We start from the raw sequence: 25,550 nt of genomic DNA on the forward strand, positions 1-25,550 counted from the left end.
CAACTACTGCGATACCATCTACCGCTCGGCGTGTAAAGGAGCTCCCGATTATTTAGACGTTCTGTATCACTCCGCCATCCGCTTCGCCACCAACGCCCCCTACAGGACACACCACTGTGACCTGTACTCTCTGGCTAACTGGCCCTCTCTTGAGACCAGGCGCAACATCCACTGGCTGATGTTTGTTTACAAAACACTCCTAGGCCTCACCCCCTTCTACCTCACACAATTACTGCAACTCCGCCCACCCCCGACGCACAACACCCGGTCAGCTACAAGCATCCTGCTAAAGATCCCCAAAGCCCAAACATCCTTTGGCCGCTCCGCCTTTCAGTTTGCAGCAGCAGATAGCTGGAATGTCATTCAAAAACCTTTGTCTCCCCCCACACCTTCAATGTCACTATTATAGACACCCTGGTACACACATGTAGCTGCTTTGCCTGATGCTGATTTTAATGACTGATTGAACCACAGCAATATTGTTTTATTGTTTGTATATGTTTAACTGTCATCTTTGCTCTATGTGTTTGTGTTGTCTCCTGGGTTCTGTAGTGCCCGGAGTCTGTCTTTTTATTTGTTTTCCTCCCAAACCCCATCCCCTCAGGAAGCCTTTGCCTCCTGTCAGGTCATCATTGTAAATAAGAATTTGTTCTTAATTGATTTTCCAGGGTAAATAAAGGTTCTACTACTACTACTACTACTACTACTAATGTGATGCAACAACAATATGTTTCGTATTCTAAATAGCTGCAGTGTGTGAATGTCGTCAATGTATTGTAAAAAAATTACATAATTATACCAAAAGAGTCAATTTATTATTCATGAATATATATATTTTATTTCTGTATAACGCTGGTAGATTAAAACGCACATTAAATGGCAACAAGAGAATCTGATAACCTTGAACACAACAGAACCGCCTGCAACATGTTGAACGAGTTCATAAATACAACAGTAGTAGATCAAATCCTCTCATTAACTACATCCACTGTTACTGAAAGAAGTGTGGCTGATTGTCCTGCTGTTATTAAGGCCTGTTGATACGAATCTGTACATATAAACTAAGTTAAATCATACTCTTCATCCATAGAAAAATAATTACAAATCTATAAATTATAACTAAATGCATGATTATAAAGCCAAAAAGCAACCAAAAAAGGACATGAAGTGATTGGTGATAACAATTGTATGGATGTTTGCAGTGTGCAGAGAGGATGATATTATCGCTTTGGTGCCACGGAGAAGGGAAGAATTGTCCATGTGAAGACGACAAGGTGAGAAACCAACTCTTATCTCGACACTTATTCCCTTATGGACTTCCTGTGGGCTTATCTTAAATACACAGTGATGCCTTGTTAGTTCTCAGGAAGACGTAAAGACCCCCTCCTCCCCTCGGTTGTCATCTCTCTCTCTTTCTCGCTGGTGTGTTGTCGTCAGAAGCCGAAGTTATCGTCCCCGAATGGGCTGAGGTTGTTGGGAATGTTTCCGTTTGTTCTGTCCCAGTCGGGTTCACTGAGCAAATCCTGGGAAGTCACCCCAATGTCCAGGACCTGGGGGTTAGTACGCGACACTGCCAGTCTGAGGAGGAACACACATCAAGGAGTGAATATGGGACCTTTGTTCCACTTTTGTTAAAGGTCACCTATTATGCAAAATCCACTTGTTCATGTCTCTTCTACATCAACATCTGTCCCCTCTTCTTCATGTCTCTTCTACATCAACATGTGTCCCCTCTTCTTCATGTCTCTTCTACATCAACATGTGTCCCCTCTTCTTCATGTCTCTTCTACATCAACATGTGTTCCCTCTTCTCCATGTCTCTTCTACATCAACATGTGTCCCCTCTTCTTCATGTCTCTTCTACATCAACATGTGTCCCCTCTTCTTCATGTCTCTTCTACATCAACATGTGTCCCCTCTTCTTCATGTCTCTTCTACATCAACATGTGTCCCCTCTTCTTCATGTCTCTTCTACATCAACATGTGTCCCCTCTTCTTCATGTCTCTTCTTCATCAACATGTGTCCCCTCTTCTTCATGTCTCTTCTACATCAACATGTGTCCCCTCTTCTTCATCAACATGTGTCCCCTCTTCTTCATGTCTCTTCTACATCAACATGTGTCCCCTCTTCTTCATGTCTCTTCTACATCAACATATGTCCCCTCTTCTTCATGTCTCTTCTACATCAACATGTGTCCCCTCTTCTTCATGTCTCTTCTACATCAACATGTGTCCCCTCTTCTTCATGTCTCTTCTACATCAACATGTGTTCCCCTCTTCTCCATGTCTCTTCTACATCAACATGTGTCCCCTCTTCTTCATGTCTCTTCTACATCAACATGTGTCCCCTCTTCTTCATGTCTCTTCTACATCAACATGTGTCCCCTCTTCTTCATGTCTCTTATACATCAACATGTGTCCCCTCTTCTTCATGTCTCTTCTACATCAACATGTGTCCCCTCTTCTTCATGTCTCTTCTACATCAACATGTGTCCCCTCTTCTTCATGTCTCTTCTACATCAACATGTGTCCCCTCTTCTTCATCAACATGTGTCCCCTCTTCTTCATGTCTCTTCTACATCAACCATGTGTCCCCTCTTCTTCATGTCTCTTCTACATCAACATATGTCCCCTCTTCTTCATGTCTCTTCTACATCAACATGTGTCCCCTCTTCTTCATGTCTCTTCTACATCAACATGTGTCCCCTCTTCTTCATGTCTCTTCTACATCAACATGTGTGCCCTCTTCTCCATGTCTCTTCTACATCAACATGTGTCCCCTCTTCTTCAGGCCTCTTCTTCATGTCTCTTCTACATCAACATGTGTCCCCTCTTCTTCATGTCTCTTCTACATCAACATGTGTTCCCTCTTCTCCATGTCTCTTCTACATCAACATGTGTTCCCTCTTCTCCATGTCTCTTCTACATCAACATGTGTCCCCTCTTCTTCATGTCTCTTCTACATCAACATGTGTCCCCTCTTCTTCATGTCTCTTCTACATCAACATGTGTCCCCTCTTCTTCATGTCTCTTATACATCAACATGTGTCCCCTCTTCTTCATGTCTCTTCTACATCAACATGTGTCCCCTCTTCTTCATGTCTCTTCTACATCAACATGTGTCCCCTCTTCTTCATGTCTCTTCTACATCAACATGTGTCCCCTCTTCTTCATGTCTCTTCTACATCAACATGTGTCCCCTCTTCTTCATGTCTCTTCTACATCAACATGTGTCCCCTCTGTGGAAAAAGACTCTGAAAGTTTCAGGAACAAAGATTCTCTCTCTTTTTGATCCATTTCTATAAAAACCTGTCTGAAAATGAGCTGATCAGATTTTGGCCACTTTATGATGTCATAACGATGTTTTGTCTTGTGTAACCATTAGCCAATCAGCAACCAAGGTAACCCCCCCCCCCCACCTTATCACCTGAATCTCCTCCTAGAGCACCATTGAGTTCTTTGTAACCAAATATCTCTCAGAGGGGCGTGGGGAGGGGCTCCTTATTTTCATCTAAAGTAACAGACAGAGAATCAGCACTTTGGAAACAGGGCTGAAACAGAGGGGATTATGGGATGCTGCAATGATCTGTTTGGTGTTTCAGCCAATCAGAGACAGGTTCTGTATATATCTGAGACCTATAACATATTGATGAAAACGCTGGTGTTTATCTTCAACATATTTGCATTTTGCTTGTTTTAGATAATCATTTTAGAATATATATGCACTTTTACATATTTCACACTTGTGAAAGTTTCGAATCTCATAGTTGTGTCTTTAATTGGCTTCGTTTACATACATTTGAGGATATTAGACTTCACAAAATCAAACAAGACTTGCGACTTGACCTGGACTTTTACACCGATGACTTTTGTGCAACATAACAATTTATTTCCATAGATTTTTTTTATTGTTAATGCTATACAAATGGGCACAAGGAGTTGCATTATGACATAGCATAGCTTAGGATGTGCAAACACTTGACTTATGTGTGACTTGCAAAACAACGACATGGTTTAATCTCTGTTAAAGTCTAAATACTAATAAATGAAATCACTTAAGCTAGTTAATAAGCTTTCCAAATAAAAGCATGTGTTGGTATGACTGAATTTAGTTACCACTTTTTATTTTGACTTCAGCCCTGACCTCACTAAGCTACAATAGCTGCTGTTCCTCCGCTTAAAGTGTGGGCCAAGTTGTGATTCCAATACTTCCTCCAGAGCAGCTTCCAAGACATATTGTGCCACTAAAGCCTAGATTTCTCTTAATTAAGATACCTAGGTTTGGCTGCACACCGTCTATCTTCTCTGGGATAATAATCACACAAAGAAAATGGTGGGCGGTGGTGGCGAAGTCGATAGGGACTTGGCTTGGCAACTGGAAGGTCACTAGTTCAAGTCCCGGAAAGACCAAGTGCTACCGAGGTGTCCCTGAGCAAGGCAACGTTCCCCGGGCGCCGTAAATAATGGCAGCCCACTGCTCCTAACACTAGGATGGGTCAAATGCAGAGAAACCGTTTTGTTACATAGTACCTGTACTACGTAATGACAATAAGTTGAATCATCATTATCATAATATATGCTAAATCTGTCTGGAGGTCAACAGGATTACTCCAAGACGTTCAGTTCTCGAATCGTGGGATAAAATGTTTGATACTGCCATACTTTCACAACACAGCATTCAATACCTTGTGTTTTTAGAGGAGTAACATTTCAGAAACACAAACAGACTTTTAAGATAGATGTCAGGATAGAAGAGCAATTGTTGGTGAAATGAGATGAAAAGGGACAAGGAACTAAGCTCTATTTGTTGACAAATATTCTATCACGAAGGAAACAAATGCCACAGGAAGCTATTGCTAACATTACTAGGATATTGGGTTTGTGTGTGATTGAATGAAATGGGTTACAGGTAGGTTAGTAATTAGCACTACTTCACTAGGTAAGGCTTGTAACAGCTCAACTTTACCTGGACATGAACCATAGCTATCCAGAGCACGGCTGGAGACACAAACACACAATAGATTGAGGACAGTTTGAAATTAAGCTACAAAAGTATTTCTCATTTAATAGTCATAATTTGTTTTCTGCAGTACACAGGAATCAGCACTAAGTGGCGCTGTAACGCTAAGCAGTAAGAGAGGGACCTAAAGTACACTGAGGATTAAACCAGACAGAGTTGGGGATTGGTAATTTTATTCTAAACAGCATAAAGAATTCACTAGGATTGATTTCACTTAATAATACAACTACTGAGAGAAATATCTTACTTGGAAAAAGCTTCATCCAAACCATCTTCTAGTTCCTGGAAGAAAAAAAAGGAGAGAAATGTTACTTAAGATTCACCCAGTGAACGATTTCATGCTATTTTCAGCTGCATATGTTGATATCAAGAGACATCAAGAGATCCATTTGTAACACTTGGCCTGAGTTGTATGGGTTCCAAATCTCAAAACGGAACATTTTCTACAGAAAAATCAAACATTATTTTTCAAATGTATGATTTGAGATGGAGATATTTTCCTAGATCAAAAGACACAAATCAATTTCAGTCAAATAAAATGTTATTTATACAGCCCAATATCACAAATTGTACATTTGGGCTTTACAGTTTGTACAGCCACTTGCTCAAATAATTAGAAATAACAACATTTCTTATCATAATTACGCAGATGACACCCAAATCTACATATCACTTTCCATAGATGAATACGGTCCGACTGATTTATTGATCACATGTCTAAAACAAATACATGACTGGATGTGCCTTAATTTCTTACAGCTCAACACAAAAAAACCCGAAGTAATTGTTTTTGGAACCAAAGAAGAAAGAATGAAAGTCTCTGCACACCTGGAATCACTATTACTCGAACCGAAAAGTCAAGCAAGAAACTTAGGTATCATTTTAGACTCTGACCTCAATTTTAACAGCCACATCAGGGCAATCAACAGATCAGCCTACTACCATCTAAAAAATATCTCGCGTATTAAAGACCTTATGTCCAAGCAAGACCTTGAAAAACTTGTCCATGCATTTGTTTTTAGCAAGCTTGACTACTGCAACAGCATCTTCACAGGCCTCACAAAAAAATCACTCCGTAAACTCCAACTAATTCAAAATGCTGCTGCCAGAATCTTAACACGGACAGAGAAAACAGATCACATCACTCCAGTGCTGAGATCACTGCATTGGCTTCCAGTTAGTGAGAGAATTGACTTTAAGATTTTAATGCACACATATAAAGCACTAAACGGGCTAGGACCCAAATATATCAAGGACCTCCTTCAGTGGTACGAACCCAGCAGACCCCTTAGGTCTTCAGGCGCAGGCTAGCTCACTGTTCCATGTGTGAGATCAAAGCGTGGGAAAGCAGCCTTCTGCATCTATGCTCCTAATGCGGAACAAACTCCCAGAACATCTGAGAATGGCTAGCACTTTAGAATCATTTAAATCAGGTCTAAAAACATTTCTTTTTAATATGGCTTTTCAAATTTAAATGTTCTAATTTTCGAACTGTTAAACATGGTTTTCTTTCTTTTAATTCATTATTTTGTGTGTTTTGTATTTCTTCTCAATGTATTGTGTTTGATCCTGTAAAGCACTTTGAATTGCATTACTGTAGGAATTGTGCTATACAAATAAATTGCCTTGCCTTACAGAATATGACACCCTCTGTCCTAAGACCCTCACATCGTACAAGAAAAACTCCCCCCCCCTTGTGTGTGTGAATCAAAGATAATACATTTACCACATAAACCGTCCATGTGTTTATATGTAAAATTAAAATGGTGGAAGTCACATGGGATCCTAATCTCAAACAGATGAACCTGCCAGGTGTGATGGAAACTTCTGAAGCAATGGAGACGAAACTCAGAGACACGAGGAGAGCAGGAACTTTGATGGCAAACTGACGGTTTATTTGGAGCTTCGGCCGGAGAATTCACAAGACAAGTGCTGAGCCACGAGTTGACACAGCAGTTGCCAAACCAATTCTGAAGATCTCTACCCCAGACCCATGTATTTAGCTGGTTCTGAGAGAATCATCAACGTTGTGCATAACAAGATAAAACAGGCAAAGCACCATAACACCCATCGTGGCTTCCTTCCTTGTTTTTCTACCAAGCCACTAGACGCCTTAAAACAGACATTTTTAACTTGTTTAAGAGTTGCTTGGCCTCCGATGGTTTGGATGATATTATGCGAATAAAATAACAAACTTTTACACATGCAACAAAGAAAAGAGGCCTTGGCAATGGTTACAACAAATAAAATAACAAACAACTTAGGTATTATTTCTTTCTTGATCATGCTTATATAAGGCTGGAGGGAGGCTGTGGTGCAGTGGGTTAGTGCGTTGGTGCTCGGATCAGGGGGTCACAGGTTCAAACCCCACTGCAGTCAGCATGTCGTTGTGTCCCTGAGACACTTCACCCCAAATTGCTCCTGTGGGGATTGCCCACAGTAAGTCGCTTTGGATAAAAGCGTCTAACAAGTGACATGTAATGTAATGTAATATAACTTAAAGGGTAATTGGACGGTTAAAAACTGTTCCTCGACGGCGTCTTTCTAGCAGGTTGCTGCCCATCTCTGTCTCTTTAGAGTGCCGTTGGAATTGTAGTCTTTTATGGTGTGTTGACTACAGACGTCACAATTAGGTGGCCTTTCTTATAAAACGAAATACTGGCTCTAACAACACCTCTATCAGCTGACGCCAACAGGCAGGAACAGGGAGACAACACACAGAGTACAGAGCCAAGGTCGGAGGTGCTCATTGTACAAACTGATACACTGGGTCAAAGGTATGGGCCTATAGGACAATCTTTTCCCAACAATAGGTGCAACACGGAGGGTCTTACCAAGTTGGGGTTGTTGTTGGTCTCAGACGGCCGGTGGTTATCCAGCTGATCCTCCTCTATATTCCCATTGATCTCCACCGTCACATGCACACTGTCCTCAAAGTCCAACAGGTTGTCTGTGGCCACATCTACATGAGGTGAAGGAAGGACAGCCCATTAGTTGGAGTGTTTCTGTCACTGGAGTTTGGTGGCTTCAAGAAGAGTTTAATAAGATACAATGAGTGTTTAAATCCCTGCTAAATGTTAATATGCATGTATATCATCACACCGGATAAAGCGGGAACATTGGTGTTTGCAGATGGGTGTTGTGTTTCAATCACAGCTGATTGGATCTTGAGCTGATAAATACCCATGACTACAACCAAGACACTGATCCGGGAACTAATGTCCATTATAACCTCTCCATTAATGCACATAAGCCAGATGTTGGTGGGTTTTTTGTTCAGTGGGGAAGAGGCTAAACAGTTAAAACATGTCAAACACTTTTTTGTTGTACCTGTCCCCTTCAGGCTCCCCAAGCTGTTGGATCTTTCTGAGTGGGAGCTGCTGCTGGCCTCTCCGGCTGAACCAGACTTCGCCCGTTTCCCTTTCTCTAGATCAGAAAACAGATGCACAGAAATGACACAAACGTGCTGATTGCAGCCTAGAAGCAGATATCGGCGCCCTCGAATCATCAAGGCCGACTCGGTACAAACATAAACAGTGTCAGATGCTGATAAGACAACTCCAACACACACAGTGCAGCTGTGCGTGCGTGCGTGCGTGCGTGATTTCCAGAACTTGAAGGGTGGTGAGTTTGGCTCCTACCTTCTTTGGCCACCTGCCAGAGTTCAAACGCTATAGTGAAGGCCTGAGCTACCGTCAGAGCCACAGCCTGAGCCTGGGGAACACAACACACACACTTTGTTACACACCAAGGCTTATAGGTGTTTACCAAGCCCTGTGAACCTCCGTTTGATATGGCCTGACAGAGAACAATGATAGGTGTGATGTTTGAATTGATTAAACATGGGATTTTAGCTAATTGAGAGGGATCAGAGTGGCAGGTCTGTAAAAGAAATGGCGCATTAAAATGGGATTAACCTTAAATCTAAATACCTGATTAGAACATTAGACATGTAAGGCCTACCATATACCATAGAGAGAGAACGTAAAACTATGAAACACATTGTTTGGGTTCATTACAACGAGTAGGGAAGGTGTATATTTTTCTTTTCAGCTCACGTTTTACTCAGCTTACTTTTTTTGGACAATGTTTTTATACATATATACTTTGCATGGTGTGTTTTCTTGTTGTGCAAATTGCCTTTTTTTATTCAAAAGTTCTTGTTAGTTGACCTTTTTTATTGCAAGCTCAATACAACAACAACATCTCTCTTCAAAAAAGGGAGGGGGGACTTCTCAAGCGTAAATAAATAAATAAATAAATTTAATTTATATGGCGCTTCTCATCTGCCAAGACAAATCTCGAAGTGCTTCACAACAAGGGATATTGATACACTTTGAGAGATTAAACAAATAATTGTAATAATAATAAGAAATCAAAAAAAAAAAAAAAAAAATAGAGTACAAAAGTAAAAGTTGGAGATAGCGATAAAAATGGCAATACTCCAGGTGTACCATGCTCAAAGTTTATTGGAAGGCCTGCCGAAAGAAGAGGGTCTTAAGGCCGGTTTTGAAGACCTCGGTGGAAGGGGCAGATCTCAGCTGATCTGGGAGGGAGTTCCAGAGGCGCGGGGCGAATGAGCAGAAGGCTCGGTCTCCCATTGTTCGGAGACGTGTGCGGGGGATGTGAAGAAGAGGAGCGTGGCATGACACCTTTGCTGACCGCCATCGACAGTAGGTAATGCTATATTAAACAGATGGAGAATGTACTTCAATCTGATAACACTTTATTTACTATACTTATATTAGTAGGAAAGCACGCTCAACAATCATATACAAGTCATCAGTGCTGGGACTGATTTAGCAGAGGACATGACAACTGTCTCCATAACCAGGATGCAGTATTAAGGAAGTATCATGTTATTCTGGGAGAGGAGGGGATGAGTGTGGAAGCGCGTAAGATGAGAGGAAAAGTGCCCTTCAGTTTTCCAGCAGGCAGGAAGATGACAGACGTTTGGAGAGCGAGACTTCTCAGATGTCCTCTTCAGTATGGACCATGAGAAAGAGGAGCTACAGTGTCAGATACCTCATCTGCCGGTTCGGAGCTGGAGCTTGAAAAGCACTGGGTTTTCCTGTTCACACCGCATCGGAGCAGCCTCTTAGCTCCGGAATCCGGTTCATTTCAAGCACCAAAAAATTGTCCGGCCAGAGCAAAAGCACCACATACGTCACGCTTACGTCGAGGCGGGGGCAGGGGCGGGATCAACTCCTGAACAACAACAAAAAGCCAGCGTTGTATCCAGTTTGTACACAACGATGGAGAAACTTAACAAGCAGCAGTGGTCCACTGAAGAGACCAGCTACCTACTGGGAATCTGGTCTTCCGAAGAGGTACAGAGGAAGCTGGAGCACAATCGGCCATTGTTGTTGTTGTCGGTGTCAGCTGTGAGGGGTTTCCGCGCGGTTTGGCTTTATGAAGCAGGCACGCAAACGGTTACGTCATGACGCAAACGATGACGCAATGACGCAGCACCAGTCGGACTCTGGGCGATGTGAAAAGAGCCGGAGCTAAACCGAAGAACCGGTTCTGAACCTGAAAAGCTCTAGCACGGAGCTTGAACCGGAGTTGCGTTGGTGTGAATGAGGTAAGAGAGGCACTGAAGAAAAGAGGGATACATGTTGCTTCTGTCCACTCACAGTTAGGAACATGCTGGGTGTTATAGGTCTTTTTAACGGACCACAAAGTAAACTTAGATTAGATAACACACCCAACCATGACGAGAGGTTTAAATCCCCTTAAAACAACTCTTAAAAAGATAGAAGTTAAAACGAAAGTAATGCAGATCAAATCACTGATTTTGACTTTGATTTATACTCGTCATATATTAAACCTAAAAACCGATTCTGTATCAAACAACTCACCACTTTCCTCTTGGAGCAGAGGTAGGCGTGGCACTCCAGGGTCCCATTGAGGGTGTTTTGAGCGATGTAAGCAAACACTTTATCGTTCAGTTTGTCCACGGTGCAGTAGGATATTCTGTGAGGTTAGAGGAACAGCAAACATTAGGACAGAGAGTTCACAACACGTGCAACACATCGACTCCATGACAAGGTATTTAAAAAGGTTGTGAACGTGTATTAAGCTTAAGAAGTGCAACACTGTTGGGGCTCGTTTACTCAACTGTTAGGGAATGTGTCAAACATGCTAAGAAGTAACAATGGGAACCCATGAGAGCGATCTGGTTGAAAGCAGGGTCTATGCAGGAATCCTGAAGTCACATGTAATCCCTTTTAAGACCCTTTCCATACATTTTAAGACCTCATCGCCAGTTCTAACCGGTTACCTTGGCGACACACTTTACCTCACATTGACTATATACAGTATTGATTGTCCTTCCTCCTTATCTTCCAACCATTTGGACGCAAACTTGCATTTCCCCATAACGATGTTGTTTATCAACCGGCGTAAACGGACCTTCGTGCTATCAAGCAGTGAGCGTGCGATATTTAAAATGTATTTATCTTAACTATCTTATTTAAAGCAGTATTTTGTACCTTACTCACCAAATCATCAAGTTAGACATTCTGTTCAGATGTATTTCTCTGTCCCCTCTGCAAAAACATTGATTGGCAGAAGAGCGTTCATGTTCAAAGCCCCAACAGACTGGAATACTTTACCTGCTGCTATCAGATCTCTTGCATCATTGGGTATGTTTAAACATGCATTGTTATCTCACTTTCAACTGGTCTGTACTTGTTATTAATGAAACTGATATTGATGAAACTGATTTGCTCGACTGTCTCAAATTGTAATGATTGTGTGCATTGCTTGAATTTCACTTAACAGACTGTATGTGGTTTGTCTTGTGTGTCATGTTTTGCATTTTGTCTTTTTGTTTATGTACGTCTGTAAGTTGTTGCTATTGTCGGGACCCCCTTGAAAACGAGATGCTGCATCTCAAGGGGTTTATCCCAATCAATAAAAATGTCTATACATGTCCTGTTCAGATGACGTCAAACCCAACGGGATGCCATAAATAAACTACACAGAATCACACTACACACCTACGCAATGATTACATTCAGGCACACTGTAGAATACAACCTCTTTGGACAATTTATACACTTATTGAAAACAAGCTACAAAATGTAAAACCTTGGAAAATGCCGTTTAATAGCCTTCATTTTCGCTAAATTGATTTATCAACTTTGAATACTTTTTAAGACCCCGCGAACACCCTGGAAAGGAAAAGTAAAGTACTTCTTAAACTGCTGTGACTATGTACAAAAAAAATTAAAATGATGTCTTGTCTTTGCCTCTGTTTTTCACATTTGTTATCTAAGTTTGTGTAACTATGTGGTTTAAAAGAATGACATTTAATCAACATATTGTTTAAAAAAAACACTGTTAATTGGACGTTCATTTGAAAAGCACCTGTTGTTTTTAACCTACCTGTATATGGAGACGTTTTCCAGCTGTTTATTGGACAGGCTGTCGAACAGGAGGATTCCCTGAGGGGAGATCTTCAGAGCGACCTTCTGAGGCTTCTTCCCCATCGCTTTAGCCTAGTACAGATACAAGAGGACACTTTGTTTAATAGCAGGTAGTGTGTTCAGTACAAACAGTAGCTTTAAAACCAATCTGATCCACAAAATGTGCGGACTGATGACGAGTTAAAGGGGCCCTATTCTGCTCATTTTCATATTTTAGTTAAGTGTCTCCACTCTGACATGTCTCCATGCTTTAATGTTCAAAAAGCTCTGTATTGTTCTCATACTGCCTGTGCTGCAGCACCTCTTCTCACCCTCCGTCTGAAACCAGAGCCCAGTCTATTCTGATTGGTTAGCTGGCCGGCTCTGTTGTGATTGGTCAACCAGCTTAGAGATGTCCCGCCGCTTAGCCCATCACGTACAATGTGTTGGTCGTAGCCAATAAAAGCACAATTGTTACGTAGTGATGTCACTATGTCGCAGAAGTGAACAAAGGACCACAATCGAAGAGTGGGAACTTTGGGATTTAAGCCTTTTCAGACCATTTACAAGCAGAAAAACTTATATTACGCGCTTTAGGAAAGCATAATAGGGCCTGGAGCGTGCCTTGTAGCCACTTCTTTATTCATAGAAATCCATCTACTTCTTGAGAACAAGTGTACAAATATGCAAAACAAATAACTTCACAGGAGGATAATTGATAATAATGCTTATTTTAGGACGATTTAGAACACGTCCAGTCCGTCTTATTGCACTGAAAGGCATTTATTCAACACCATTCGATAGAAAACCTCATACAGCGTCTAGGGAAGTGATTACTAGAAACAATCTATACTTATTACTATTCCTTCAAGTACTAAGCTCTTTTAATTATGCAATGTCTTTTTTTAACCTTATTTTAATGGCATCCGATGGGAGAATAAACTCTTATCCCACATTACAGCAGCAGATGGGAGCTTGCATTCATTTGCAGGAACTTTAGGTACAGTTTGTTGCCAAATGTACTTCTTTATTTCAACCAAAAATATGCTCCTTTGGAAGTTTGTCAATTCTACAATTTGAGTGGATAACTTTTAAATTGTGATTGACATGATTACATGACATTTTATTTCCCATTTCATTAATAAAAGACATTTCAGAAAAGTGTTGTTTTCACGGTGACAGTGTTCCAACAAAGTAATAAAGAAATCAAAGCATGTCTTGTGCTTTTAAAAGATTAATAAAGAAAGCAGTAGTCCTGGTGACTGTTTGACATCCTGAACAGTTATGGTTCCTCACGGTACGTCCACGCGGCAGCGTGCGTTGAAGCTTGCCGGTGGGCATGTCTGGAGCGCGACCAACAACCAATCACATGAATCTCCCGCCCCGGACACACAAGCACGTGGTTTGATTGGCTAGCGCTTGTAGTGGCATATGATTTAATTGGCTGACACTTCTGTAGAAGCTTGAAAAGTTGAATTGTTCTCAACTTTTGAAGCGAGCAACGGAGGCAAAGCGAAGCGACGGAACCACAATGCAGTTCGGCAAAGCGTGACGTCACCCCACTCAAAGTGAATGGGAAGCTGCGTTGAAGCTCCAACGCACGCCGCCGTGTGGACAGGCCGTCAGACTCTCACCGTGGCCACGATCCTCTTCACTGCGGCCACCGACAGCTCCTCTCCTTTAGGCTGGTCCACTAGTGTCATGCCAAGGTGACGGAGGTTAAAGGTCATGCCCTCAACAATGGTCTCCCTTGTGTCGGTCCAGTTTTCTGGAAGCTCTGCAGAGAAGAAACATTTTTTTTTTAAAAGGGAAAAGTGGGTCAATAAATAGATCAACAGGAAAACGTTTGATAGTCAGATTTTTGTGTCGTTGAAAACATCAAATATTTGTTAAGAGTTTCACAGAGACATTCCGCTTCATGTTCCAACATAAATAACATTCAAAGAGCTCGAGGAAAAACACAAATCAGACGAAATGTAAAAAGCCGATGAACTAAAAGTTGAGACATTTCATCTGCTCTTTCCCCGAAGTGGACGCAAAACAGGGTTTCTAGGTCAGAGGTTCTATGTGAAGTCAATATTATAACTCCAAAGCAACTTATGGGGCTTGACAATCAAAAGGGAAGGAGTTAGGAGAGAGTTTACATCGACTCTGACGTACATGTGATAAGAGGAACGTGTGTTTTTCACATCATAACACATCAGAACTAGGCCATATGTCGCTCTTTAAAGTACACGAGGCTCTCAACTCCTGCCTTCAAAGACTTAAAGTTAGCACACTGTCACGTTCACTTCAAATAGAGGAGTGTAAATACGAGCACTTATACACTAATAAAGGACTGGCTTATCTAAAGCCAGTTGAGTAGCACTTGAAATGTTTTGGCTCTATGAAACCTGATGTACTTATATGATTCTGTTTTCTTCAAGGTTGTATCTTGTTGGTCGAATGGACTTATTGTAAGTCGCTTTGGATAAAAGCCTCAGCTAAATGTAATGTAATGTAAAGACTGTAGCTGGTGGAGGAACAGCTGCTATCTCCATGTGATTTCTTATCAGCTTTTGTATGCAGCCGGCCGGCCCTGACCCTCTGGCTGTGTTTACAGAGATTTCCTCAGAGAAAGAAGGGAGGGGAGCGGGGTTAGGGAAGGCAAGGAAAACATCCCCATTACCTAGAAGTCAATCCTCCTAGCATTCAGCTCCTCTGGGATGTCGTGCATACCACACACTCATGCAGACACGCGCTCACACAGCCTATAAAGGAAGGAGCAATGCAGCTGAAAGAAGAGTCTTTTAAAAAAGGGATATTTGAAATATTTGAATCACTTTCATTCTTAAAACTCTCCACACAACAAAACATGCAACTCTGTAAAAGAACCCTCCATTTAAATTGTCACAGTTTTGGAGGCAACTCATTGAAATTCATAACGCTGCATTAAAAACATGCATACATATGTCCGTCTGTTCTGTAAAAGCCTTGAGAGATGTATATCAGAACATGACTAAGAGGATACAGCCATGCTTGTTCTGTACCAAATGTAATGAGAAACTGTGACGGCCCCAGAGCTTGGGGCCTGTGAGTGTGCAGGTGTGTTGCAGGTCCTGCGATGGGGGTGGAGCTGAGGAGACAATCAGCATGACCGGGGCCACCTGGCCGGAGCCGAGGTGCTACTTAAGCCCAGCTGCCCGGAGTCACACGGCCTTCGTGACTCTCTCCAAGCCTGCTGCAGGAGGACTCTCACCGTGATCCTTTCCCCTCGCCCATCCTCTCGTTTCCGTGTTGTGTGTGGAACGATCACAATAAAAGTGCCGTGGTTTTTGGAACCCTCGAACGTCTCTCTCTGTTTTCCTGTTGTGGCCTACGGGCCGGTCATAACCTAGCTTTTTAATACATCTGACTTAAAACCCCAAATATGAACCTTATGATCATGGCGGTGCTGCAGAAATGAGTCTTGAAATCTGAAATGTAGCTAACATTTCTGCATTTCTCCTTTATCTCAAAGTCAATGATTATATATACTGTATATTTTGTATTGATTTTGTAACAACGTCTTTTCTTGAACGATTTACGACGTGAATTATTAAATTCCCTTACTCGGGATTGTTTAGGCTTTACAGGTTTTTAAAAAAGGTGCTTGCTTACACACGGATAAATTAGACTTTAGACGTTGTTGGCCATCCAATGCAAAAATGCTTCCGATACAGCATCAAACAACTTGAACCAACAAATAACAAACGTCATTACCCGCAAAAACTTTCCATTTAAGCAAAAATAGCTTAATTCTTTAACAGGTCTTTAATGCCCCGGCCACACGAGGACGAAAACGGCTAAACGCATAGGATTAACGCAATTGCAAAAAAGCTTCCGTCCACATGCAATATTCACCGGATAGTGTCTGTCCACACGAGACCGCTCCGTTTAGCTCCAACCGCTGGAGAAGCTGCAGTACATATGCAGGAGCCTGTACGTGGCGCTGTAACTTCCTCCACAAAAGCAGCGAAGAAGCATGGTTGTCATGGTTGCCCTTCTGTTTATTCTCCGCGGTGGGGGCCGAGGGAACCGGGCAGAGTTTTTCCCCAGTCAACGTGTATTAAAGTTTAAATCTTCCGACAAAATCATAAAAGTGCCGGTCAAAGGTCTTCTTTGTTATTTATTGAGCTTTAAAACAAATGAATAACGAATCTATATAATATAATAATAAAATACACGGAGCCTCTCTTTTTCCTCCCTCTCTTCGGACAGCGTCAGTGTCTGTCTCATGCAGCAGCTGATCCAGTAATGAGTGATCCGGCCGACAGTAAAAATAAACATATTTATAACTAGTTTAGGTAGTTTGAGAGGTGTCTCTGTCCTGTCAGAAAGACTTCACTCGCGTTTATGTCCATATCGAGAGAAAGATAAATAATCTGAATTCAGTGTGCAGTTTACTTTGACGCGGGGGTGAGCAGCAGAGGTGGGGAGAGGCGGGGCTATTGCCTCATTATCAGAAAATGATCGTATAGGGCGCACACACGGAGCCGTTGGACCCCCCAGAGCGTTGCGTATGCCGTTCTATCCACCTTGGGACCCGTTATCGTTTCCGCAGTGGTTTAGTGCCGTATTCTGTCGTCCTCGTGTGGCCGAACGCTCTATATGACACTGAACAGTAACGCAAACGACCGTTTTCGTCCTCGTGTGGCCGGGGCATAAGGCAGACTCAAGCAGGATTCATGCAGGTTTTACAGACTGCTCAACCAAACCCTTAAGAACTATAGTAATGTAGAAGGACAGCACTTAAAGATCAATATGAGAAAAACAGAGAGAGTACAGATAGGATCTTCCCAGTGACACCTCAAAGAAAACAGCTGGGCACGTGTGAACTGAGCCCAAGAAAACCCATCTGACCTGCTGTAAACACACGCTGACCTCACCATCTGCTAGTGTGGGAGATTACTCACTGGGTGTGAGAAACAAGAGGATACAAACTGATAAAGGAGGAAAGAAATATAAAACAAAACCACAGAATAAATGGCATTTTCAATGAGCGACAAAATGGACAAACATAACCAGGTACGTTGTTGTAAAGTCACCATTGAAGTGTTTTTAATGTAGTTAAAATTGGATGACCATTTTAGTTTTTCACTTCATACAGCACTGCATGACATGATGAGCGGTTTTGTTTTATGTATGTTTTGTGTGTGTGAGGACCCTAGGAAGAAAAGCCAATGCTCATGCTAATGGAGAGAAGAAGAAAGAATAGAACTGGGAACAAACTAACGGTAAAATAGTTTTTTGTTCGATTTACAGTTGGGTACAAAATGGGTATTGAGGGGAGAGAAAAGAGGACGGTGAAACAAAACAAAAAACATTGATGCTTTTCCATTGGAGCACAGAAAAAAAGTTAAGGCCAGCTACATTTGATTTGTATCGTCACACAGCACCAGTTTGTAGCTTCCTGTCACCAGCTTCCATTATAAATGACATGTAGCTTAGCTTGTTGCTTTGTCGCTACTAGTGTGAACAAGTGTAATAGAGGAGGGTACGTTCATGAATCAAAGCCTTCGAACACCTCGACAACAAAGTGCTGAGACAAAAGTGTCCAACTGACCAACAATCCACATCCTGGCTGATTTGTGCGTCTACACCAAACACTGAATCACTGTGGAAACCACCAACTGTGGCCCTAAAACTCACGAGCACTCCAGGACTCACAGCCAAATAACATTTAGAACAAACAAAGGAAACAACTTCTGTCACCATTTCACTTTTCTTTCAACTCCGCTGATCTAAAAACGCACACAGCTCAAAAATCAGGTTAATCCAAATTCATGGGAGTGTGTTTCTACTAATGGAGGAAAAAATAAATAAAGATAGCGTGTTGGTCTGGAAGTCTCTGCAGCTGGAGCTAAATTATAAACATTTGGGAGGAATTTAGCCTCAAGTTATCAGGCTGTACTGTTGATGGGACAAATAAACAAAGCAGACATCCTAGAAGACTAACTTCCATGATTAAGTTAGTATATGGACTTATGAGCAACCAACTTATCCTTAACAAAAGGGAGATTATATATATATAATTTGAGAGGAAATCTACATTTTAAACAACTCAAGGTCAGAACAACTGTGAGAAGTATGAGTTTAACAATCTGTGGGGTGATTAAAACAAAGTTAAAACAAAGCACAAGCATAATTCAGTTTAAAAGGATGTACAGAAACACTTTTTTGGAAAAATATGAGAATGAAGAAAGGTGATTGAAGATGAGAAATTATTGTATATATGTATGTATAAATGTATGTAGGAATAACTTGCATAATGATTTAAAGGACACTCATTGATCAAGTAAGGGGTGGGAATTAATAAGCATTTGCTTCCTCCTACTCCCTTTAGGACACATATGATTTATTATTATTATTAATATGAAGACATTTTTAGTTTTTTTGTTGAATATACAAATATTACCATGAATGTGGATAAATACTGTATTATAACAATACGGTATTTTGTTTTTCACATTTGTTATTTTGTAATCTGTTCGAAATAAAGACTGAAAGAAAGAGAAATATGTAATGTTAGTTTTATTTCCCTTACTTCAGCAGCATTCGTGTTGCTCCTCGAGAGAAGTGGTGCATTTCATGTGTTGATTTTATCCAAATGAGACCAAAGTTTACGACGTGTTCGTCCTAGTGATTGTTTGTTTAACTCCACAAAACAAACAATCAACAAATAAAATTAAAGGTCACTTGCTTTTTCACAGCTGCCAACCCAATAAAAAAAGTAAACGGTTTTCTGTTTCTCTCATAGCAGCTGCAGAGAAAGTGTTTGTATAATTTATTTGTGAGGAGCCCCACTTCTTTACAGTAAGCCTAGCAATACATCTTCCCACATCTGTACTCACAATGTGACCCGTATACTAGAAATGATACAATTAAAATCATGATTTAAAAAAAAACGTCAATCGCAAGAGGCGCTTTCACACCAAGTACTTTTCCCACGAATAGTTCCCGGAACTTAGTCTCCCGGAAATCTTTAGTTCCGGAACTATCGTAAATCGTGTTCACACCAGAGTAAGTTCCCTGAGGGAGGATTACGCAAATGAAGCCACTGACGTCACTTCTTCTTCTGCTTTGGGTTTACTGGCAGGCCGCTAACCACTTCACGGCGTATACTGCCACCCTGAAGCCTTCCGAGTAAATCGCCAGAACGCCGACACCTCTTCTTCTCCACCGCTCCCATGTTTTCTTTTGTGTTGCCATAAGTTAGTCTCTCCGTTGGTGCGCTGGGCTAATGCTAATAATGCGAGCAAATAAAATGGCGGCTTCACAAAACTTTTCAGAGTTTTACAGGGCGTGGTTTGTAATTCGCCCAGCCAATCAGAAATTGGAACTCTCTAGCAGGGACTGAAAAGGTTCCCGAAAAAAAGTTCTAGTTCCAGATCTTTTAGGTGTGAACGCAAAATCCCAGGTGTGAAAGCACCTAAGGAAGCCACAACAAGGTATAACCTGCTTTATCGTCTATTTAACTCTAAAATGGGACCGGATTTTCCCAAATTAACATCATGCTGTATTGAAACTAGCGATTGTGCCACAAACACAGTAGGAAAATGTTTACTAACTTAATAAATCAGGTGAAAAGTAGGGTCATTTTCTCAGACTTCTATACAATCCATCCCTATTTTGAAGGGAGGATTGGCAGGGTGCCGGTGAGGGTCGTCTAGGGCGACAGAAGCTGGGCAATAAGAGCAGAGAAGTGTGGAGGTTTTCTCTGTTTGAATACAGGGCAGTCCCCATAGGATTGAATGGGTTTCTGCTCACAAAGTGTAAGCAGAAATACAGAGCTAAGGCCTATAGAGCTACTTTTAGCTTATCCATTAAAAGTAATCTATTATGCAAAATCCACTTCTTCATGTCTCTTCTACATCAACATGTGTCCCCTCTTCTCCATGTCTCCTCTGCATCAACATGTGTCCCCTCTTCTTCATGTCTCTTCCACATCAACATGTGTCCACTCTTCTTCATGTCTCTTCTACATCAACATGTGTCCCCTCTTCTTCATGTCTCTTCTACATCAACATGTGTCCCCTCTGTGGAAAGAGACTCTGAAAGTTTCAGGAACAAAGATTCTCTCTCTTTTTGTCCTGATCCATTTCTATAAAAACCTGTCTGAAAATGAGCTGATCAGATTTTGGCCACTTTATGATGTCATAACGATGTTTTGTCTTGTGTAACCATTAGCCAATCAGCAACCAAGGTAACCCCCCCCCCCCCCCTTATCACCTGAATCTCCTCCTAGAGCACCATTGAGTTCTTTGTAACCAAATGTCTCTCAGAGGGGCGTGGGGAGGGGCTCCTTATTTTCATCTAAAGTAACAGACAGAGAATCAGCACTTTGGAAACAGGGCTGAAACAGAGGGGATTATGGGTAATGCTGCAATGATCTGTTTGGTGTTTGGACCCAAACACTTCAAATATGGAGAGAATATGTGGAAATAATACCATAAATAAAATGTTAGCTCTCATTTATCACATATGAAGAATTCATTTTCACAAATTGATTAAAGCCAATCTTAAAATGATTTAACAAACGCGTGTTTGAGACTCCTCCGTGCTCACAAAAACATATGGAGAAATAAATATATACGGAAATGTTATTGATCACCCCTCGATTATGTTCTCTTGTTAACAAATGTATTCTCATAAATGATGCGGTAAACAGAAGGACAGAATTACTTTAAATTGACGCCGTTTTGCATTTCTATAGGTTGTAGACGAGCATGGGTTTATATACTATCATCTTTAATCGTGTTTTATGCCATTCGCCAAGACTTGATAAGTCGCTCGTAAAACACAGGAGGTGTGGAAACTAAGAACACCATGTGGTAAATTGTACAGCTGATATAACACAACACATTAGTTGTATTTCCTTTAACTGGTGGATATAGAGTTGCTGCGTTGAGACGCACAGGCTGCAGTGGAGACGCTGCACACAGCTGATCGAAAGCTGGAACACAAACCACCAAATACAAACAAATAATTCAGATCCAGTCGTCATGACTCCACACCGGAGGGATTCCCCGATCATTTCTTACAGTTTCTCATCAAGGAGGGGGGGGGGGGGGGGTCTCCTGTCCCCGGCACAAACACACTGACAAACTGCCTACGGAAGGCTAGATGTATTTTTTTTGTCGTTAACTTTTTTCAGACCACTTCTTTATTTATTTATTTTGGTAAAAAACTGCATCCACCAAACAATGTGATTTGTCTCCACCTCCCCAAAAGAACCAAAATCTGACACGGTGTGAGATGTCTTTTTTAGCTGTTCTGTCGTCATTTCTAGGGCTGCCCCGAAGACCATTTTTCGGGCTCCGGATATTCGGTAGTAATCAACAGCGAATATTCGGCCCGCGCGGGGGGCGTAGTAATCAGCAGCGAACCGCTTCAACACGTGTATTTCGGTTTATTCACGGCATTCATTTTGTTATTCTACAGTATTGTTGTTTTATAGTTATTTGTTAATGTATACAACCCAATTTGTGTTCTTTGAAATTGAAAAGGATATTGCATTGTGTTTGTTACTTTCGTTGCAGTTGTATATGTCTTAAGTGTAATTTGGCTTGGCTTCCTATTTTCATGCTTTTATTTTGAAGGAGAGTTAGCGCTGTTGACAGGAAGTTGTTGTTGCTATGGAAACAACGTGATGGAGATTAATGGACAAAAAGTCATATCTACATTATAAAGATGGAGAAAGTAAACGATAACGTTTAAGATTAAGTGTTAGCACCCCCCGAAGAGGCACAAGCTCTTACGTTAATATTGGAGTTTTCAATAAATTCTATTTGGCAGCCGCAGTGCAGCTGCCAAAAAAAATGAATATCCGAATAACGAAATTGAAACCCGAATAGTAGGCTACTCCAACGAACGAATATTCGGGTACAGCCCTAGTCATTTCCTGCGATCTTCTTCATGCAGTCAGTCAAAATGAATATTAATACGGGCCGTTTATTTGACTATTTATAGGCAGATATGGGCGTTACGTGAAGCCTGCAAAAGCTGCGTCGCATTTCGAGTTGATTTATAAAAAGGGAAACCGGCGTAGGACGTGCGTGTGCAGTATTTTATAAATTGGAATATTTGTGTGGGTATTTGCTTTGTCCCACGTGAATCCTACGCAAAGCTTTATAAACGAGGCCCCTGGTAATCTACACTACTTACAACAAGTAGGTCACTAGCTGCGTTTACAGGGAGCTTTTAATTCCACTAATAATCAGGGTCGGAGCCCGGTTAAAAAGGAAGAAATACCTCATGGAAACTAAAAACTAGATCAACATTTCACAAGCTGGTTTAAAACTCCTACATGTGTTAAGTTTGAGATTTAAATAAGAGCTATAATAATATTTGACTAATAGAGCGAGGCTCGCTGCTACGAGGAGCGAGACAGTGTGAGCTGGCTCACTGGTGTGGGGTCTGCGAGACAGCGAGACACCGCGGAACTCAGCCTGGGCACACACACAAACTCCCAGCCAGGCTGCGGGTGTGTGTCTTTCGGGCTGGGTTTCGCTGTGTCTCGCTGTCTCGCAGACAGGGGGACAGGAGCTCCAACAAGCCGTTTAGGACAGAGAGTGAATACACATACTATACAGAGATGCTGGATGAGAAACCAATGTGAGTTTGGAACATTGAACAATTTAAATCTATTCTAGTAGACCTCAACAATGGAATTATGATCAGTAGAAATGGCCATGACATGGGACCTTTAACTGAATATCTTTGTTTTTTTGTTGTCAATAAACATTTCAAGACATCGCCTTGGATCTTTAGGAACTGGAATTTAAATTGTTTTACTATTTTCTGACCTTTTTATACCAAAAGCTTGATCGATAATTAATATCATTGTAAATGCACCCCTGATTTATATGCCTATGATTCTGTGTAGCTTCATAATAAAAAGGGATCGACATAGGTTGTCGGATATGTATTTCCTGATTGTTTACTGTGGAGCATTTAAACGGGACACGGTTCAAACCTGCTGTAAATATATTTCAGGGAGTTTCCAGTGTCATGGATCACATTTAGACAGAACACTACATGTTTTCACTGGTTTCTGCGTACATACAAATCTCACCCTTATCCGTGAAAAGACAAATACACTGGGACCATATCTGTCTTCAAGAGTGAATCTCAAATTCCTGAGGCATTGCAACTCTTCCAGGTGAGCTAGGGTTACGTATAATATCCTGAGATATGTATGTAATCCCCCCTGAACTCTCTAATGATCATATATGCTTTATATTGGCCTCCCCGATGGAATTTAAAACAGACCAGCTTGATCTCCAGCCAACAGGAGCCTTGCACTGACTGACTCTCAGCATTCTTGGCTTTTCCTCTTGGTTACAGGCATGGGAGCTCCTTAAGCCCCCCAGTCCCCCCCACCAACAGAACTTTACAGCCAGGATCAAGTGAGATTTAGTTCACAAAGTGGCCCTTGAGTCCTACAATGGGCACCAGAGTTTCATGTTCTGTTGCAGTGAGCGAGCTCCTGACCTGCTGAAGGGCTCTTGAGCAAATTCACTGTAGGTTTGAGTAATGACCTTGACCTCTGCACTTTCTCTGGGACTATGGATGGGAAAAAATAAGGAATTCTGGGAGATTTGGATTATCCACAAATCCAAAAAAGTGCTTTAGTCAGCTAAATAAGATGGCAATGAATGCAGCACTAGGCACTTATCCTATTGAGAGTGAGATAACATCGAATATTTACAATTTTAAAAAAATCACGATATTTGGATTGTATGTCATTTTGTGGTCTACTTTGTTTGCCTAATTTCAAAATAACATTTATTTTGTGGAAATTCCTGTCACAGGCTTAACCGCATTGCAAACAAACAGGCTTACTCAATCTCCTAAATGAACAGATTTGAATTTAAACAGAAGAAAAATACAACGCTAAAATTAAAATACTATTGTTTTAGCGCAAATTAAAAACACGTCATTTTGTAACGTTTCTGCTACATCCAGACACTGAAAACACAACTTTTGACACAAAACGCTTAACTTTGGTAAAGTGTTCACTCAAATGTAACGTTGAACTTCCCTTATTGTGTTAATTGAAGTACAACGCAGCGAGCACAAGTCAATTTAAGCACGGTGAGACGAGGAAATGTAGCAAAAAGTGTATAATTTCTGCGTTTGCCTCTGAAGTCAACCAACAATTCTTACTTCTGTGTCTGCCAGCAGTCCAGGACTGTTTCGCCATACTCGGGCTCCGGATGATGGCTCTCCCGGCCGACTTTAGGGCATCCATGTCGGCGTGTTGTTGTGCAGAGAGTCGGTGAAGTTTGCTGCTGGAGCCTCACAGGATAAATGCTTTTTAAGCAGATTGCTGATGGCAAGGATGGACTTGTGGTGCCTTCCAGTGCTGTCAGAAATACCGATGTTTACCAGCCCACCCGACAAGAAGACTCCTGATGCGTTTGGGTTCAATGGGACATTAGGTAAATTGTTGAACTCAGCGCGTACAAAAAGTGACATCGGCTTCAAAGAAATACCAGGAAACATTCATTTTCATCTACTTATGTAATTATCTGTTTTTTCATTTATTTATTTGTATACCTTTCTATCAGTTTGTTATACGTAAGGTAAGGTACGTTTATTTATATAGCACATTTTTAGACACAGAGAGAGGCAATTCGAAGTGCTTTACATCAACATTAACACTTACTAAGAAGACAAAATGTATAGTCATATTACATGTGTTTGTGGAATAACGCTGCTCGGATAAGTCTTGAAAACTTCAAATATACTGGCTTAGTTCCTTCATAGTGTGTTTAAGCGTTTGGGCAACTTGCTATTGCATCCAATTTGTTGACAATTATATCAGGAATCTGTTTTTTATTGCACCTGAATGCAGCATACTTTTTGAGATTTTGTATTTTTAGTTGTTGGCAGCCAGTACAGCTACATCATTAATAAATAAATAAAAACATTTCCTGTTATTTATTTGTTTAAATGTGTTTCTATGTTCTGTCTTAAAGCTTCAGATGCCATTTTTTCTGAATAGGGCTTGTATTGCGTTATTTTGTTGGCACTGAGCAGCTGAAAATATGTACCCTAAAGCCACATGTTTGTGTATTTCTTACGAAGTAATG

General features: G+C 41.2%; 1 protein-coding gene across 2 annotated transcripts; it reads right to left on the minus strand.

The window, feature by feature from the left end:
- Positions 1-811: 811 nt before the first annotated feature.
- Positions 812-24,867, minus strand: LOC117559958 (low density lipoprotein receptor adapter protein 1-B-like). Of its 2 annotated transcripts, XM_034236694.1 has the most exons (10): positions 24,622-24,867; positions 14,067-14,209; positions 12,413-12,525; positions 10,882-10,996; positions 8,662-8,734; positions 8,351-8,446; positions 7,855-7,982; positions 5,268-5,302; positions 4,967-4,998; positions 812-1,578 (listed from the first exon to the last, which is right to left on the minus strand). In XM_034236694.1, exons 1-10 carry the CDS (start codon positions 24,704-24,706, stop codon positions 1,532-1,534), a joined length of 867 nt encoding a protein of 288 aa, XP_034092585.1. In that variant the 5' UTR covers positions 24,707-24,867; the 3' UTR covers positions 812-1,531. The 2 variants fall into 2 exon arrangements, with proteins under 2 accessions (XP_034092585.1, XP_034092584.1); XM_034236693.1 differs by lacking the exon at positions 4,967-4,998.
- Between the last annotated feature and the right edge of the window lie 683 nt (positions 24,868-25,550).

This window comes from Gymnodraco acuticeps, unplaced genomic scaffold, assembly GCF_902827175.1.
Source record: "Gymnodraco acuticeps unplaced genomic scaffold, fGymAcu1.1, whole genome shotgun sequence".
Taxonomy (NCBI): Eukaryota; Metazoa; Chordata; class Actinopteri; order Perciformes; family Bathydraconidae; genus Gymnodraco; species Gymnodraco acuticeps.